Source organism: Armigeres subalbatus, chromosome 3 (assembly GCF_024139115.2).
Source record: "Armigeres subalbatus isolate Guangzhou_Male chromosome 3, GZ_Asu_2, whole genome shotgun sequence".
Lineage (NCBI taxonomy): Eukaryota > Metazoa > Arthropoda > Insecta > Diptera > Culicidae > Armigeres > Armigeres subalbatus.
In genome coordinates this window covers 408571236-408587801 of record NC_085141.1, presented here as the reverse complement: position 1 = coordinate 408587801, position 16566 = coordinate 408571236, and the positions used below count along the sequence as shown (strand labels likewise).

At 39.9% G+C, this 16566-nt stretch overlaps 2 protein-coding genes across 4 annotated transcripts in view; one reads left to right on the top strand and one right to left on the bottom strand.

Annotated features, from left to right (window-relative positions):
- Nucleotides 1–8099, bottom strand: part of LOC134224162 (splicing factor YJU2-like) — a 46643-nt gene extending 38544 nt beyond the window's left edge. Inside the window, exons 1-2 of the mRNA XM_062703446.1 lie at nt 7908–8099; nt 7282–7850 (exon numbers count right to left, since the gene is read on the bottom strand). Of these exons, the coding sequence (XP_062559430.1) occupies nt 7282–7850; nt 7908–7931 (593 nt within the window). The 5' untranslated portion in view covers nt 7932–8099. The remainder of the gene's footprint in view (nt 1–7281; nt 7851–7907) is intronic.
- A 3533-nt stretch (nt 8100–11632) lies between these two features.
- The window catches only part of LOC134227104 (nucleolar transcription factor 1-like), a 45970-nt gene continuing 41036 nt past the window's right edge, over nt 11633–16566 (top strand). Inside the window, exons 1-5 of one of the 3 annotated variants that reach the window (XM_062708375.1) lie at nt 11634–11782; nt 12333–12427; nt 12534–13089; nt 13345–14382; nt 14471–14700. In XM_062708375.1, the coding sequence (XP_062564359.1) occupies nt 12358–12427; nt 12534–13089; nt 13345–14382; nt 14471–14495 (1689 nt within the window). In that variant the 5' untranslated portion in view covers nt 11634–11782; nt 12333–12357 and the 3' untranslated portion in view covers nt 14496–14700. Of the gene's footprint in view, nt 11783–12332; nt 12428–12533; nt 13090–13344; nt 14383–14470; nt 14701–16566 lie in introns of those variants that run through there. The other 2 variants (XM_062708374.1, XM_062708373.1) reach the window with 2 other exon arrangements.

Sequence of the window (16566 nt, the reverse complement as noted above, 5' to 3'; positions counted from 1 at the left end):
GGATCTCAAAAGTTAAATATGAGTACCGTGGACCCCCGGTAATATGACCGCTTTTAATCTGAACACTTTTTAATTTGAACCCCGTTCGTTTGAACATCGTTCAAATTAAAAATGGTTCAAACGTCATTTAACACGTGGAATCGAGAAAAGAAAAATGGAACATCGTGAAAAGGAATGCAGAATCAAAACAAACCAGCAAAGAGAGCAACCAGAAACCAGTTTTTCTGATGCAAATAGAGTAACCAGAAGTTCAAATTAAAAATGAACCCCGTTAATTTGAATGGGGTACCGTTCAAATTATCGGGGGTCCACGGTATCACTACGAAGTACCCCGTAACTATGCTATGCTATGCTGTGCTATGATTCTCTTAAAGCCCCAAACACAATGTTAGCGGAATGGCAATGGAAACGGCAAATTTGACAGAAAATGTATGGACTAACTGTCAAATTTGCCGTTTCCGTTCCGCTGACATTGTGTTTGGGGCTTAAGGAACCACCAAAGAACCATTCTATCAGAAATTGATGAAGGATTCCTTTCAGAATGCCCGAAGGTTTTCCGTCTGATAAAAAAAATCCCTTAAGATAATCCTCCGGGAATTTCGAAGAAAATCCTTCGGGGATTTCTAGAAGAGTCCTTCAAGGATTCCGAAGAGAATACTTTGAGGTTTTCCTTCGGGGAATGCTTAATCCGAAGGGAATTTTTATCATTCAGAAGGAAAATCTTCGGGCATTCTAAACTTTATAAATTTCTGATAGAGTTCTTTGGTGATTACTGCGGAAATTCCTCCGGGACTTTGATGATAATCTTTCATGGATGCTGAGGGAGATCTTCCAAGGATTCCAAAGATGATATTCCAAGGATTCCAAGGGAAATCTTTCGTGGTTTTTGAAGAGGATCCAAAGAGAGTCTTACGTCTTAGAGGATAATCCTCCCAATATTCCGAAGAGAATCTTCCGTCGATTTCGAAGAGAATCCTTCCAGTATTCTAAAGAGACCCTCTGGGAATCCCGAAGGGAATTCACAAGGGATTCTGAGGGGGATTTTTAGGCGACTTCCCCTTGGGATACGACGTGAATTCTTCAAGGATTCCGAAGAGAATTTTTGGAAGAAGAAAATCATATGTGTTCCGAAAATAATTTTCCAGAGAAAAGAATCGTCCAGAGGTTTCGAAGAGAATCCACTGGGGGTTTCGAGGAGAATCCTCCGAAGTATAATTCGAGGTATAAATGGAATCATACGGAGATATCAAGATTCCAATGATGATATTAATATCCAAAAGAAATCATTTGAGGATTTTTACAAGATTTCGATAGAAATGCTTCTGAAATTTTAAAAGGAATTCTTCTGGCGGGAATCGCTGTGGACATCCGATAGACACTCATCTGAGTGAGTTATTCGTATTTTCTATGCAATCCCAGAAGTATTTCCATCATAATACCAAGAGAATTCTTTCTGAAATCCCAAAACTTATGAAGATTTATGAAGTAGTTTTATATAAATTCAGAAAGAATTGCGTTCTATATCTTTTTCTTCGGATTCCTTGAGTGACATATTTGAATAATCGCAGGTGTATTTACATCGAATCCCTGATAGATTTCCTTAGGAATTCCTGATTTATATACTTTTTGAAATCCCCAAAGGATTTCCATCTGACTTCCTTAAGTATTCCTTTCAGAATCCACAAGAGATACTGAGCGTTACTCTTTGGAATCCCGGAAGAATAATCTCCCAAATCTTGTATAAATTCTCTCCGGAATCTCAAAACAAATTCTCTTCGGATTCGTCAACCGGACTCTCTTCCCTTCGGATTCACAGAGAGATTTGCATTAGAATAGTATTTCCATCAAAATCCTCCCATTATGAGATTCCGATTGAAATCCTTCTGGGCAACATTCACTATGTAGATGTACTGGCAACACGGCCACATCACATTAGAAACATAATTAAACTCTTTTGTTGTTAAAATTACTTAACAGTGTATTTTTTGATTTTTCATATCCCCCAACCCTACTCTGTAACTTTCTCTCAATAAGTACAGTTCTAATAAAGAGACGTGTTCGATACAAGCTCCGCGTTGTAGTCGGCTTTTATTTCCTGGTTCCAAGAATCCATTCCGTATCCGTTCGTTTCGAGTCTACCTGGTTCCTCCAAAAGGTTATGGTCCCAGCGCGGCGGAATCGCGTGTGTTTGTTTGGAAAGAAGCCAAAGATACTACGATCGGATAACGGCGGTGAGTACACTGGGAAAGATTTTAAGCGTTTTTTGAAACAAAATGGTATTGTTGGTCAGTTCACCGCGCCGTATTCGCCGCAACAAAACGGCACTGCGGAGCGTAAGAATCGGTATTTAGTTGAAATGGCTCGCTGTATGTTGATCCAGGCGAAGCTTGATGACCGGTTCTGGGGTGAAGCCATCGTAACGGCGAATTATCTTCAAAATCGCCTCTCTTCCCGTGCAATCCCAGTGACGCCTTATGAACGTTGGAATGGAGTAAAACCAAACCTCGGTCATGTTCACCCATTTGGCGTTGATGTGTACTGTCATATACCAGGAGTAAAGCGGGGCAAGCTAGATGAGAAGGCCAGAAAACTTAAGTTTGTGGGTTATAGCGAAGTATCAAAGGCACATCGTTTGATTTATGTTAAGACTGGCAGGATAACAATTAGTCGAGACGTAAAATTTTTGCGGAGTTTCGATTCTGTGCCTAAAGCAATAAGTCAATCAACGTGTAGCAAAGTGATAGTTTCCATAACAAATGAAAGGATGGCCAATGATCCGGTGGCTATAGAGCAATGCGATGCTGGTCCAAAGGATCCAGAGGAGGACGAAGTTTGGGAGGATGCTACGCTGGCTGCCGAAGACGATATGCTGAGAAGGTCAACCAGGTCTACAAAGGGTCAACTGCCGGCCCGATATGCTTGCTCTGCGGAAGCTGTGATTCAGGAGGAGCCCAGATCCGTGAAGGAGGCGCTGTCAGGACCGGATAACAATAACTGGAAGAAAGCAATGCTGGATGAACTGGAATCGATCAAGAGCAATGCTGCCTGGGAGTTGGTCGATGCTCCACAAGCGTGTGCTAGGATGCAAGTGGATTTTCAAATTCAAGCACACCGCTGATGAGAAGATCGTTCGTTTCAAGGCCCGACTCCTAGCACAAGGCTACAACCAGCAGTATGGGAGCGAATATGACGAGGTCTTTGTCCCGTCGTTCGTCAAACCACCTTCAGGACTGTAATGTCTGTTGCGACTTAAAGAAGGATGGTTGTACGTCAGTATGACATTAAGACGGCATTTTTGAATGGCGACCTTGAGGAGGAGTTGTTCATGCGCCAGCCTCCAGGGTGCGTTGTCAAGGGTGCCGAAGGCAAGGTCTGCCGTTTAAAGCGTAGTATTTATGGTTTGAATCAAAGTGCTCGTTCATGGAACATCAAGCTTCATCATGTACTGGAAGGTGATGGTTTTAAGAGGAGCCTAGCAGATCCGTGTCTGTGTAGCAAGGTAGTGAACGGAAAACGCTGCTAAATTCTTGTGTATGTTGATGATTTGATCATCGCTAGCGAAGAAGAATCAATCATCACATCGGTTGAAAGCACACTAGCTCGTAACTTTGAGATCGTCAGTTTGGGGATAGTTCGTAATTATGTTGGCACCGAAGTAGATCGTGATAGTGACGGTGATTTTCACATCTCACAACGCAATTACATCGCGGATATTGTGAAATCAACAGGATTACAGGATGCCAAATCATCTGCGATTCCCATTGATGTTGGTTACTACAAGTTGGATACCGAGGATGAACTTTTGCAAGATAAGTCGGAGTATCAAAAGCTGGTCGGAAAATTGTTATTCGTTGCTGTTAATAGTCGGCCTGATATTGCAGCACCTATTTCGATTCTGAGCCGAAAACTTTCGAATCCGACGCAACGTGACTGGAACGAATTACGAAGAATTGTGCGCTACTTGAAGGGTTCAATAAACCTTAAGCTAAGATTAAGCTGTCGTGGTGATGAATCTGGTTTAGTGGGTCACGCTGATGCAGATTGGGCGGAATGTCGGACGGATCGTAAATCTAACAGTGGATTCCTGTTCAAATTCTGTGGCGGCACCATATCATGGACATGTCGCAAGCAGAGCTGTGTGTCCTTATCAACTGCGGAGGCCGAGTTCGTCGCCTTGTCAGAGGCATCTCAAGAAGCGATCTGGCTTCAGCGACTTCTACGCGATTTAGGTGAAGATATCCAAACTGTTCAGCTGTTCGAAGACAACCAGTCTTGTTTGAAAATGTTGCAGTCTGAAAAGTTTAGCAACAGAACCAAACACATCGATACGAGATACAATTTTATTAAGGATTTATGTCAATCTAAAGCGATCAAGTATTTGTACTGCCCAACGGAGATAATGGTAGCCGATCTGCTCACCAAGCCGGTGGCTCGTATTCGTATTGGTCACCTTCGACGACTAAGTGGATTGGAGGACTAAAATGCCGATGTTGAGGAGGAGTGTAGATGTACTGGCAACACGGCCACATCACATTAGAAACATAATTAAACTCTTTTGTTGTTAAAATTACTTAACAGTGTATTTTTTGATTTTTCATATCCCCCAACCCTACTCTGTAACTTTCTCTCAATAAGTACAGTTCTAATAAAGAGACGTGTTCGATACAAGCTCCGCGTTGTAGTCGGCTTTTATTTCCTGGTTCCAAGAATCCATTCCGTATCCGTTCGTTTCGAGTCTACCTGGTTCCTCCAAAACACTATTGGATCAAACCATTCCTATAATCGTTCCGAAATGTATTTTGTACTAGATTTCACTGCGGTTAATTCAAGAATCACTAGTTGGTTCAGATGCCATACCACTTAACAATTCCTTGAAGATAATCCTACAAAGAATCATCTACTTCTTAGATGAATCATCTTAAATCATTGCTCCTCACCAGCCCTAAACTTTTTTTTCACCTGTTTCAGATACTGAAGTATTATAAGTATTTTCAACGGTGCACCATGGAAATTCGTCTAGAACTGTCTTTCGAGTTTCAAGCAAGATGGCACAATCCTGTCGTCATACCAGTTCACCGGATCAGAGGTTCATGTTCACGGTAACTCGCCACCCCTGGCCGATATTGCCATTCTAGTTAACAGCTGCGTATGGACAACATGAACAATCAACAATCAATGTCAGCGAGCGAACAATACCACTCGTCTGGGAATTCGCCTGAGAAGCATTAAATGTGGAGCTCTGAAGTGGGACGATATGATGTAGCTGTGCATGGTGGTCTAAACACAATGCTGCGTTTTCACCGACTTCATCTTCATCGCATATGGATCCGACCAGGATCCGATCATCTGCTTAAGAATACTTTGCTGCTTTAGTTGTATGGAAGTAACCAAATTTGTATGTGCCTACAATAGACTAAAAAAAATGTTCAAGCTCTGGTAGATTGTATGAGTAAAATTATACTTATGCGTAAATTTAAATAACATTTAAATAAAGACATGACTAACAACAGAAAATATTACATTATGAACATGATTTTACCAAAATAATGATAATTCACATATTCCTACCATGCATATTGGGGATTTACCGGATTTACATCACATTCATCTACATAGCTTTGATTACGTCGTTTTATTGATTACGTCGTACGAAATTACATCGCTCCTGTTTATTACACAGCGAGCTCTCGAGTACATCGAGCAGTGTAATATTCATCAACCGATGGATTCAGTTGGTTGCAGCGATTTCGATGTAATATTCAACAACTTTTTTTGCTGTGTGGGTGCTCACTCTACTCTCCTCTGCCATGCCTCAAGGTGTCGATAGCGATAGGTTAGGTACCAACAGTTCTACGCTACGACCCTCCTACCTCGTCATGTGCAGTCCATACTCACACGTATGCGCTCACTCTTCTGTCATGCCTCGACACTCTTACCTCGGCATGTACAAATCTCTCATTCACTTCCCCGCGCTCAGCCTGTTTTCGCTCTAACTAACCAATCACAAGTTAGTCATACTTGTCGACTGCTGCTCGGCTCGCCAGATTCTCTGCAAGCTGCGACAGGAGGTTTGCGCAGGGCCAATAAGCCGCCTTTAAAGCCAACCATTACGAACAACATATAACACGATAATACGACTCGATTCAATCGGCAACAACCTAGGCGACGAATGAAGGATCACGATTGGAAGCTTGGAACATGAAACTGCAAGCCGCTAGGTTTCGCAGGTTGCGACAGAATAATCTACGATGAATTACACCCCCGCAACTTAGAATTATGGAATTATTTAAAAAAAAAACGCCTGATTTTGGTTTCCCGTACTGAAACTCCGATTTGAATTAAAAGTGCCTAAACTTAGGTCCTTTTTTCTAACTGTGAATATAACATTCAATCAATGAATAAAAATTAAATAATTTGAATAATTCGATGAATGGTAAATTTCAATTCGACTTTTATGAAGATCATAAAAAATAATAATTAGAATTTCAACTATTAAATTAATTTTTAAGTCGCTTTTCCTCAGCGTGTAAATTGAAGCATATAACCAGAGAGATTCTGTTTAGTGTGTACATTCGCAATAGAGATGAGTGACGTTCAACGCTCGCACACTGATGTGCAATTCGGCATGTGTAAATACATGTTTGTTTTCCTTCTGCTCATAGCCTCAAAATTGATCGAGTCATCACGATGGTTGCGAAGAGTCAAAAATATATGGAAATATACTCATTTTACCCTAACTTTGCTGAGTAGCACCATCTAGGAGTGTTTGTTTTCCTTTTATCGCCACTCACACATTCGGGCGTGAGAATCTCAATTCGAGCAGTTTCGTCGCAAGACAGAAAAGCACTGCTTTATCGGCAGAAGCTATTATTGAGATTCTCATACCCGAATGTGTGAGTGGCGATAAAAGGAAAACAAACACTCCTAGATGGTGCTACTCAGCAAAGTTAGGGTAAAAATGAGTATATTTCCATATATTTTTTGACTCCTTCGCAACCATCGTGATGACTCGATCAATTTTGAGGTTATGAGCAGAAGGAAAACAAACATGTATTTACACATGCCGAATTGCACATCAGTGTGCGAGCGTTGAACGTCACTCATCTCTATTAGATCTAAAGGCCAATAAGGCCAATAAGGCATATTACTTGAAATTTTATTTCGTTGTTAGTCTTTGTATTGTATTTAATTTATTAACCTGAGATTAATAACTTCATGCGGATCTGTTAGTTAACTTAGCATCAGACCATGGAAATGTAAATATATTCGAATATTACTCACTTGATGTATTCCTCATCCAAACGTTCAAGCCGTTCTTCCCTTTGCTGAATCGATTCCGTCGGATCGTACTGCTGCAGCATCCGATCGTAGTCTACATCCTGTTGGCGCCTATTCAAATCCCGCAACTCCTCCAGGGATTCTAGCAGCTCTATCTCGTTCCGCGATTGCTGAGTACGGTTCTCCAGAAGCTTCATCGGATTGGTGGCCTCTTCTTCGCGGGCTTCCTCCTCCTCGCGACGGGCTTGCTCTTCCGCTAGCTTGAGCGCCATGAAATTTCTCGTCGCACCTGCTTCGATCTCGTAATCGGTGTTGCGCGGGTCCGTTTTGAACGATATTTCCTGCAGACAGCGCGTGCACTTTATATAAAACCGGTAGATCCGGATGCCGAGGTAGTCCTCGTTTTCCACATCCTCCTTGCGGGCATTGAACTTTTTACCTTTGTAGATGTACTCGCCGCAGGTTACGCACCGCATGTTGAAGGGAGCCATCAAGCGAACCGTATACTGACGATTTTTGGGAAGCTTGACCCGGGGAATTTTCGACGGATCGAAATCCGGCGGGTAGTATTTCTGTGTAATGGAAGAATGTTTAGTATATTGGATGAACGTTTGAACAAGCATACATACGTTTAAAACTTTTCGTTCAGACATTCTGAGAGTACTGGAGCTTTCAAATGTTAACCGATCAAAATTCCTATTTTAAACTACAACTAACAATTATTGTACAATGCACTCGCTGAATTTATAAGAAATAAAAATTAGTAGTTTAGCGGAATCGCAGTTTGTGATTGCATTTGCGTGATTATATACGTATACAAGTCGAAATGCAAACAATTGTTCTACTACTTCATCAATTGAAATGTCATTTGGTTGGCTGCGTACCACATCCTTCACGCCCAGGCCTATGCTAAGAGCTCATGTTTAGCGTAGCCAACACCAACACCAACGCCGAGCAACGTACGTCAAATCTTAAAAAGCTTAACATCATAAAACATCCAAATTCAGCTTTCTTCTATATGCAACTTTAATCGGGAATATTCAATAAATATGACTAATGAGTTTAATTGATTCAAAACTTATCTACATGATCAATTTTGATTTTACTTACATGGAGAACAACAATTTGTCTTTTATTTCACCGTGAAAAGCTTGAGCAGAATTTAAAATAAATCATGCTCTTTTATTGTTGTGGATATTTTCAATTATCAAGCTACAATCATTGATGTTGTTGACGATTGTTGACATCTCATGCAACTGACAGCGGTCTATCTGCACACTGTGCCCGGGACATGGTGGCTACTTTTAGGCTAAGGGAGTTAGATAGGGATGTCTATAGCCTGTTCACGCCCTTTACGCACACTGAAAGCCAAAAATGATTTAAAAAATAAGATTTCTCGCTAAACTTTTCAAAACTTCCGAGATAAACGAAGATGAAAGTGAAGGGAATATTTTTCGAAAATGTTTAAAACGTATTCAATTTTTCTGAGCCTCCTTCAATTACGGGTAAGGGGTAAAGCTCATTTAGCTATAGAAATGCACAACATTGCATTACATATTGAGTTTAAAGTAATAACAGCAAAAAAGTCAGATAGGACATTTTGAATTCCTAAGCTGTACATTGGACATGTTAATTTGGTCGTTTAGTGTTCGAGGATGTTACATTGGTCGTTTTGGTGTTTTCCCTCCTTAGTTAATTGCCTACTTGCTGGCTTCTAGCTAGCCGGTGGAAATTGTCGTCTTATGTCTCCGATAAGTCAAGACAAAATTTTCAAAACAACTTGTCTGCTTTTGTAAACAAAGATTCAAACGACGATTTGACGAATCTGATAGCTCACCCACGCAAACCAACACCATCAATAGGTAGGGGAAGGATTCCGCTACCTGTTGATGGTGTTGGTTTGCGTGGGAGAGCTATCAGATTCGTCAAATCGTCGTTTGAATCTTTGTTTACAAAAGCAGATAAGTCGTTTTGAAAATTTAGTCTTGAAGTGCTGTTGATCAGCAGGGATTGAATGCTTCAAAATTTATTGTTTTGTTGAGCCATGGCAAAACAAATACCATACTAGTCAAATTGTTATTAAATTGTAGCCCAAAACGAAATTCGTGCTTTATCTACCAAACTATCAAGGCTGGAATATAATATTACAACAAAATCACTTGAATAAAGATAAAAAAATTAGATTAGATGAATAATTCAAGACAAAATTTTCAAAACGACTTATCTGCTTTTGTAAACAAAGATTCAAACGACGCTTTGACGAATCTGATAGCTCGCTCACGCAAACCAACACCATCAATAGGTAGGGGAAGGATTCCGTTAACTGTTGATGGTGTTGGTTTGCGTGGGAGAGCTATCAGATTCGTCAAATCGTCGTTTGAATCTTTGTTTACAAAAGCAGATAAGTCGTTTTGAAAATTTTGTCTTGAATTAGATAAATAATTTTATGTAAATGTGATTTGCAAATAGTAAAAAAAATCTGATCCTCACTTATCAATTTTTACGCTTTGCTCGCGATTCTAATGGGCCAAACACAATGGGTACGTTTGCATGCGTTTTGACAGTTTTCCCACAGAGAAACAGACGTCTCACTTAGAACAAAATGCAATCAAAATCATCGTCACGAAAACTTTGTCGCCCAATGCTAAAATCCCGGTGAGTGGCCAAGTGGCTACCAGATGGCGGTAGTGTGCGAACGTCAAACACAAGCAAAATCGATGAAAGCGCCATCGGTGGCCGATTGACCACCTACAAAAAGTTAAATAAACTGTTAAAAAGGTGTACGATGGAACATATGTTGAGTGAGACGTCTGTTTCTCTGTGGTTTTCCCATGGAAAAACTGTCAAAACGCACGCAAACGTATCAATTGTGTTTGGCCCATAACTAACATCCAAACTCAATTTTTCGGTTTATCGCCAAGTACAGTAAACGTTCGCTAATTGGGTTTTTCCTAGTTGGGGCGCTTTTTAGTTGGGGGTTCGCTAATTGGGGCGAAACCCAATTAAGGGTCTGTCTCAATTGGATAATTAAACTCAAATTAAACTTAGAAGTGACAGTTCAATAATTATCGAATAACCCTGCTGGATGAGCAGGATTACTTTTGACACATATCGAATCATTCTTGATCGATGTCTTATTGGATTTGCTGGGTAGCACGCAGCCATTCTTATGGCCGGGTGATTTTTTAATTTTTGAACTGTCAGTTTTAAGTAAAATTAAATTTAATTCGGGAAATGAGACAGAGCCTAAAAAGCAGCTAAACGTCAGAATGCGATGTCAAAAACGCGTTGACGTTTTGTTTCCGTGTTTGGCGGGATCGATATTTTCTGGCGCGTAAAATTTTTCTTTGTTCAATCCAAAAAGTAAACAACATTAACGCTTGTCAAAACACCCCAATTAACGAACGGCATTCGCTAGTTGGGGTGAGGTCGTGCCCCAATTAGCGAATGATTACTGTATATTGATTCACCTTTCACACCCGCTTCGAATTCGTGACTCCGTGACTCCTTACAATCGGTGAACTGTATTCCCCAGAATAATTAGAATGAACTATGTACAGTTTTGTTTCGTTTGGATTTTATTGTTACATTGGACGTTTTGCATGCCCTCTGAATAAAAAGTCCAATGTAACAATCGAATTGAATTTAATCGATTTTGTTCATTGGTCATTTTGTTATTTTCCAATTTTCTTTGGCCAGATGAAGGTCAACAAGGTGAAGGTTTCCGCTACCTGTTGATGGTGCTGGTTTGCGTGGGAGAGCTATCAGATTCGTAAAATCGTCGTTTGAATTATTGTTTACAAAAGCAGATAAGTCGTTTTGAAAATTTTGTCTTGATGTATAATATTAAGGCTCCGTCAGACGTTGCAAGCAAATCACTCGTGCGAGCGAATGATTTCTGAGAGCACTCGCAATTGCAGTCACACGTAGCAGTTTTTTACTTTAAGCAAATGACAGATTTACTCTCATGCAAATATAAACAAAAATGAAAAACTTGTTTTTCGGCCACAAAATCCAATTTCATTCCTATTTTTGCAGTGCAACTCTGCCACCTGAAAACGTTATCACTTTTGCGAGCGAGAAATTTGCTAGTGCTGCACTAGCAAGCGCAATTTCGTTTCTGCGAGTTGAAAATTTTTGACGCTTAGCAGTCACACATTGCAAGCGAGCGTTTGCTTACGAGTTGTAATTTGTTTGCATGCAATCACTTTCAGTGTAGTCAGACAGGCAAATTTTTCGACAGTTGTCAGTTTTTGCGAGCAAAATGCTCGTTGCGAGTGATTTGCTTGCAACGTCTGACGGCACCTTTAGCGCGAGTGTTCATGTAGTCCTTTTGAAAAACTAAGCGAGATTTATCAAAAAAATAATCTGGCCACCCTGACATAACGGGAGCAAAGAGAAGTCTCTGCATGGGAGGAATCAAAAAAAGAACAGCAGCCAGCAAGCGCAACGAAATTGTTTTCATTTAAGTTGGCGGTCTTACCAGTTTTTCCGACTTTTAAAGGTAAGTATTATTCGAAGAAATGAGTTGAGATAATTTGCAAAACATTCCCAGTATTTGTATTATGTGTAAACTGTTATATTTTTGGGTGCTTGTAAAACTGGCATGAAAAAGATCGGAGAAGTGCTCCCCGGACAGTTTCTAACCTCAATATTGCTAAATGTTTCCGTTTTTTGGCTGATATCAAAACAAGATGTTTGTTTTGAGAATTTACAGGGCTGTTTTAGCTGTTTTGCTTTCTAGACGTTTAATTTCATATAAGCTCAACTTATGAGCTAGCATCTTGTGAGCAATGTTTTTTGTAATTCTAAAATGATTTTCATTCACCCGAAAAAAAAAGTAATTGTAATTTTATTGAGTACAATATGTTGTTGGTTTACATTACAAATTATATCAAGGTTAAGCAGCGATTAGGAAAATAATTATATGTACATGCAAATGTCCGAAGTTCAGCGTCAAGAATCATTAATTAATTTAACAATCATTCAAATAAGAAAGCAAAATTATTTATCTGATAATTTTCTAATGCAATTTTATGTCTTCTGTTTGCCAGCCCTCCCCCAAAAATTGCAGTAAAAATGCGTAAAAGATCGATGTCTGTTTTCACCCCAAGGGACGACAATTGCCTATCACGTAAATTCGAGGGAGGTAAGTTATAAACATGTGCTTTTAAGTTTCGCAACAAGGCTACATTACATTGTTGAATCATGGTTTAAATGATGTATTTTGACAATTAAAATGCTTTGGTTTTCAGTTGCGTCCGACAACGATCTACCATCAGAGTCCGATAATGAAATTGACACGGAAATTCATCTCAGCGACACAAACGTGAATGCTGCCACGAACGATGCAGATTGGACTAAAGCCGAGTACCAAGAAATGGTTGCAAAAATAAAGGAAGTGATGCCGAAAAAGGATGTTCGCAAATGGAAGACTACCTTGGAAGCGTTAGACTGGAAGCAGGTGGTAGTTGGCAAACGCACCGCCGACGAAGTCGAGCGAGTGGCTAAGGAAGTCATCGGTAAAACGAGACGTTTCCGGATACTGAGTGAGATGCTCGATGAAGTGGCAGATGTGGTGAACAAATTGATGAGCGCTGAACGACCGAAACCTCCGCTGACGGCATACAGCCTGTTCGTGAAGGAGAAGCTGCCACATCTGCGTGAGGAACACAGAGACCTGAAGGTTCAGCAAATATTCAAACTCATTCCAGAGCAGTTTAAGTTACTGTCGGCAAAAAAGAGGAAACGGTATGAAAATGAAGCAGCCAAGTTGAAGGAAGATTATCATCATCGAATGGAAAAGTTTTAGTAAGTATCATGTCCATCTTGGATTTAATTATATTTCAAAAGAATTTATTTGTTATGCGGCCTAAGAATTTATATATGTAAAGTCTATTTCAGCACATATTTCATGTAGACCTTAAATATCTGAATAGAATATCTAAATATAGTAATGAAATTAGTTCACGCTGAGATTTTAAATTTATTCAAAAAGCTATCAGGAAAGTCATAACAGTTAACTGACTTCATATTATATGTTTTTATTGAATTTCTCCATTACAGCATACAGCATCCTGATCTGTCTCCTAAGAAGGGTTGGAAACCGCGTAAGGAACCGCTGAAAACTCCTTTCCATCTGTTCTACCAGAAGCGGCGGGAGGTTTCCTCGAATATATCGTTCCAGCAGGCCCGAAAGGAATGGGAATCGCTTTCAGTAAAGGACAAAGTAGTCTACATCCAAAAATCGTTCGAGGTTCAAGGCAATACCGACCTGAAGTTGGTAAACAAGAAAGAGTTGGAAATGCTCGGCCAATCACTTGGGAAACCGGAATTCTGTGGACGCAACGTGTATGAGTTCTTCCGGCGAAAGATGAAAAAAACTTTCTCCGGCAAAGAACATGCCGCCAAAATATCCGCGGATTATAAAAATATGAATCCACAAGAGCTGGAGGCGCTCAAGCAAGAGTACCAACAAGCTCGAACAGCATTCGTCAAACAGTATCAAGAGTACATTAAGAAGCTTCCAAAGGATAAACAGCAAGTCGAATTGGATTTCCTTATGACTATTACGGAGAAAAAGACGAAGGTCAAGGCTGAGAAATCAAACGCAGCTACGGAGGAAGATCCTTATCTTGAATCCCCGGACTACCCACCAGCTGCGGAGTCAACAACCATCAAAAAACGACCGGCAAAAAGCAGCAAAGTAGCCCCTATTAAGGAGGAACACAAATCGGATCACTCAGATACCGATTCGTTTGAGCCTTCATCATCTGCCAGAAAAAAGACATCCAAATCAACTGTAACTCCATCGCCGGCGGCCGCGTCTGTTGCTTCCCCAAAAAAGCGAAAGCAACAAACCGCCACCAAACCGAAGCTCAACCCACCGCCATCGTCCGATTCCTCTTCGGATGAACAGGAAACGGTTGTACAATCGCCAGCAAAGGGCAAAGCTGCCGCCGCCACCACACCAGTGACTAACAGTAACGGAAGAAAGAGAACATCGTCTGAGGAACCGCAAACCATGGTGAAGAAATCCAAAAAGGCACAGGTTAAAAAGGAAGCGGAACCTTCTGCCCCAGTGGAGCCGGAGAAACCACCGCGGTGAGTAGTTCGGATTGTGTTTCTGTTTGATCGATGCCATTATATTCATTATAACTAACTTTATTCTTATCCAACGCATTCTCCGCAGAATGTCTAAGAGCACAAAGCGTTGACAACACTGGTCACAGTGTTCCGAGTGGTAAAAGGCTATATGCCTTTAGATTACTTTTGCAACACGTAATTACTGTTGAAGAACATTTGTTTTTTTTTTGTTTTCTTGAAATTTATTAATTTGAAACATACGATTATGTTTTAGTTTTTGTGATTATTAGTTTAAGAGTGTTGATTATTCTTATTAAACGATGACCTGAATAGTAACTACGATTTTGCTGATTATTTAAAAAAAAAATCCGGAACTCGTCCGATATTCGATGTTTTGATCGATGTTCGATGACGATCATCAATGAGTTAGGTACCTAATTTGAGCGTGATTACAGGGTCGTTAAAACCACGCGGATTATGCGATTTTCACGGATTTACATAACGATTTGAGGGCTTCGCGTGCATTTCAAGACAAAATTTTCTAAACGACTAATCTGCTTTTGTAAACAAAGATTCAAACGACGAGTTGACGAATCTGATAGCTCTCCCACGCAAACCAGCACCATCGATAGGTAGGCGAAGGTTTCCGCTACCTGTTGATGGTGTTGTCTATGATAGTCTATGATAGTTTTAGTAAAGTTTTGTAGCATTCAGTTAGTTTCAAAGGTTGTATGTCAATGCCCAGAATACCAATCCCCAGAATCAGTTCCCAAGAATGATATTTCCCAGAATTCCATTTCCCAGAACGACCAATTCTCCAGAATGATATTCCCCAGAATGCACCATTTCCCCGAAAAGAAATCCCCAGAATGACCTATTCCCCAGAAAAAAAAAACCCGAATGACCCATTCCCCAGAAACCAAAAACCCAGAATGACCCGTTCCCCAGAAAAAGGTATCAGTCTAAGAAACTATGTTTTTCGCTGTCATTTCTATAAATTAAAAATACTAGATACTATATTTCTATGCAAAAATTCTTATATTGAAGTACGCATTTGCCCGGAATTAGGCAAAACGACATATGCTGCCTTATTTTAAAGCACGTATTTGCCCGGAATTGAGCCCATTTGATATGTTCGTTAGGGCTCACTCGTTATACTATCGTTATACATCTTATACTCATTATACTCGTTGTTCATATTGGAGGAAGCCCATATGGCATAATGCCGTTTGGCATAAAGCCGTTTGGCATAATGACCATTTGGCATAATCGTTGAAAAGAGTATGGAATGCAATGGGTCGTAAGAATATATGATTTCCATTTTTAGAAGTATGTATTTACCTGGAATAAGACAAAAGAGTAGATGACTCCTTTTTTAAAAGTATGCGTTTGCCCGGAAAAAGGCATACGAGTAGATAACTACCCGAGCAAAGCCTGGCATCATAATGAGAGCAAAAAGAAAACATATTTTGATATCGACATCAAATTGAAATCATAAACTTAATCATAAACATAAACATCATATCATAAACATAAACAACACATCATAAACATAAACTTTGATATTCATGATTGATCACTTATTTAGGTATAAATTTGATGTTGATTTCTGAATAATATGAAGTGATATTAAACTGATTACTTATTTCGTTATCCAAAACCAATATCAATATCAGTTTTCGATTTGCTCTCATCGACAGCAGAAATAGTTTTCAATTTGATGTCACAGTAAGATTTTTCTGCTATACATTTTGTTATTTTAATCGTTAAAACAAGCAAAAGGATATCATGCTGAGTTATCAAAATTAGGCGATTTCACAACAACAAAATTAGTTATCGATTTGCTCTCCATCTTTGCTCGGATACTTCTTCAAAAGTATGCATTTGCTCGGAAAAGGTAAAAGAGTAAATCACTCATTTTTTTAAAGTACGCATTTGCCCGGGATAATGCAAAAGAGTAGATGACTCCTTCTTTAAAAGTACGCATTTGCCCGGGAAAATGCAAAATATCAGATGACTTCTTCTTTAAAAGTATGCGTTTGCCCGGAAAAAGGCAAACGAGTAGATAACTACTTCTTCAAACGTACGCATTTGCCAGGAAAAAGGCAGAAGAGTAAATGACTCCTTCTTTAAAAGTACGCATTTGCCCGGGATGAAGCTAAAGAGTAGATGACTCCTTCTTTAAAAGTATGCATTTGCCCG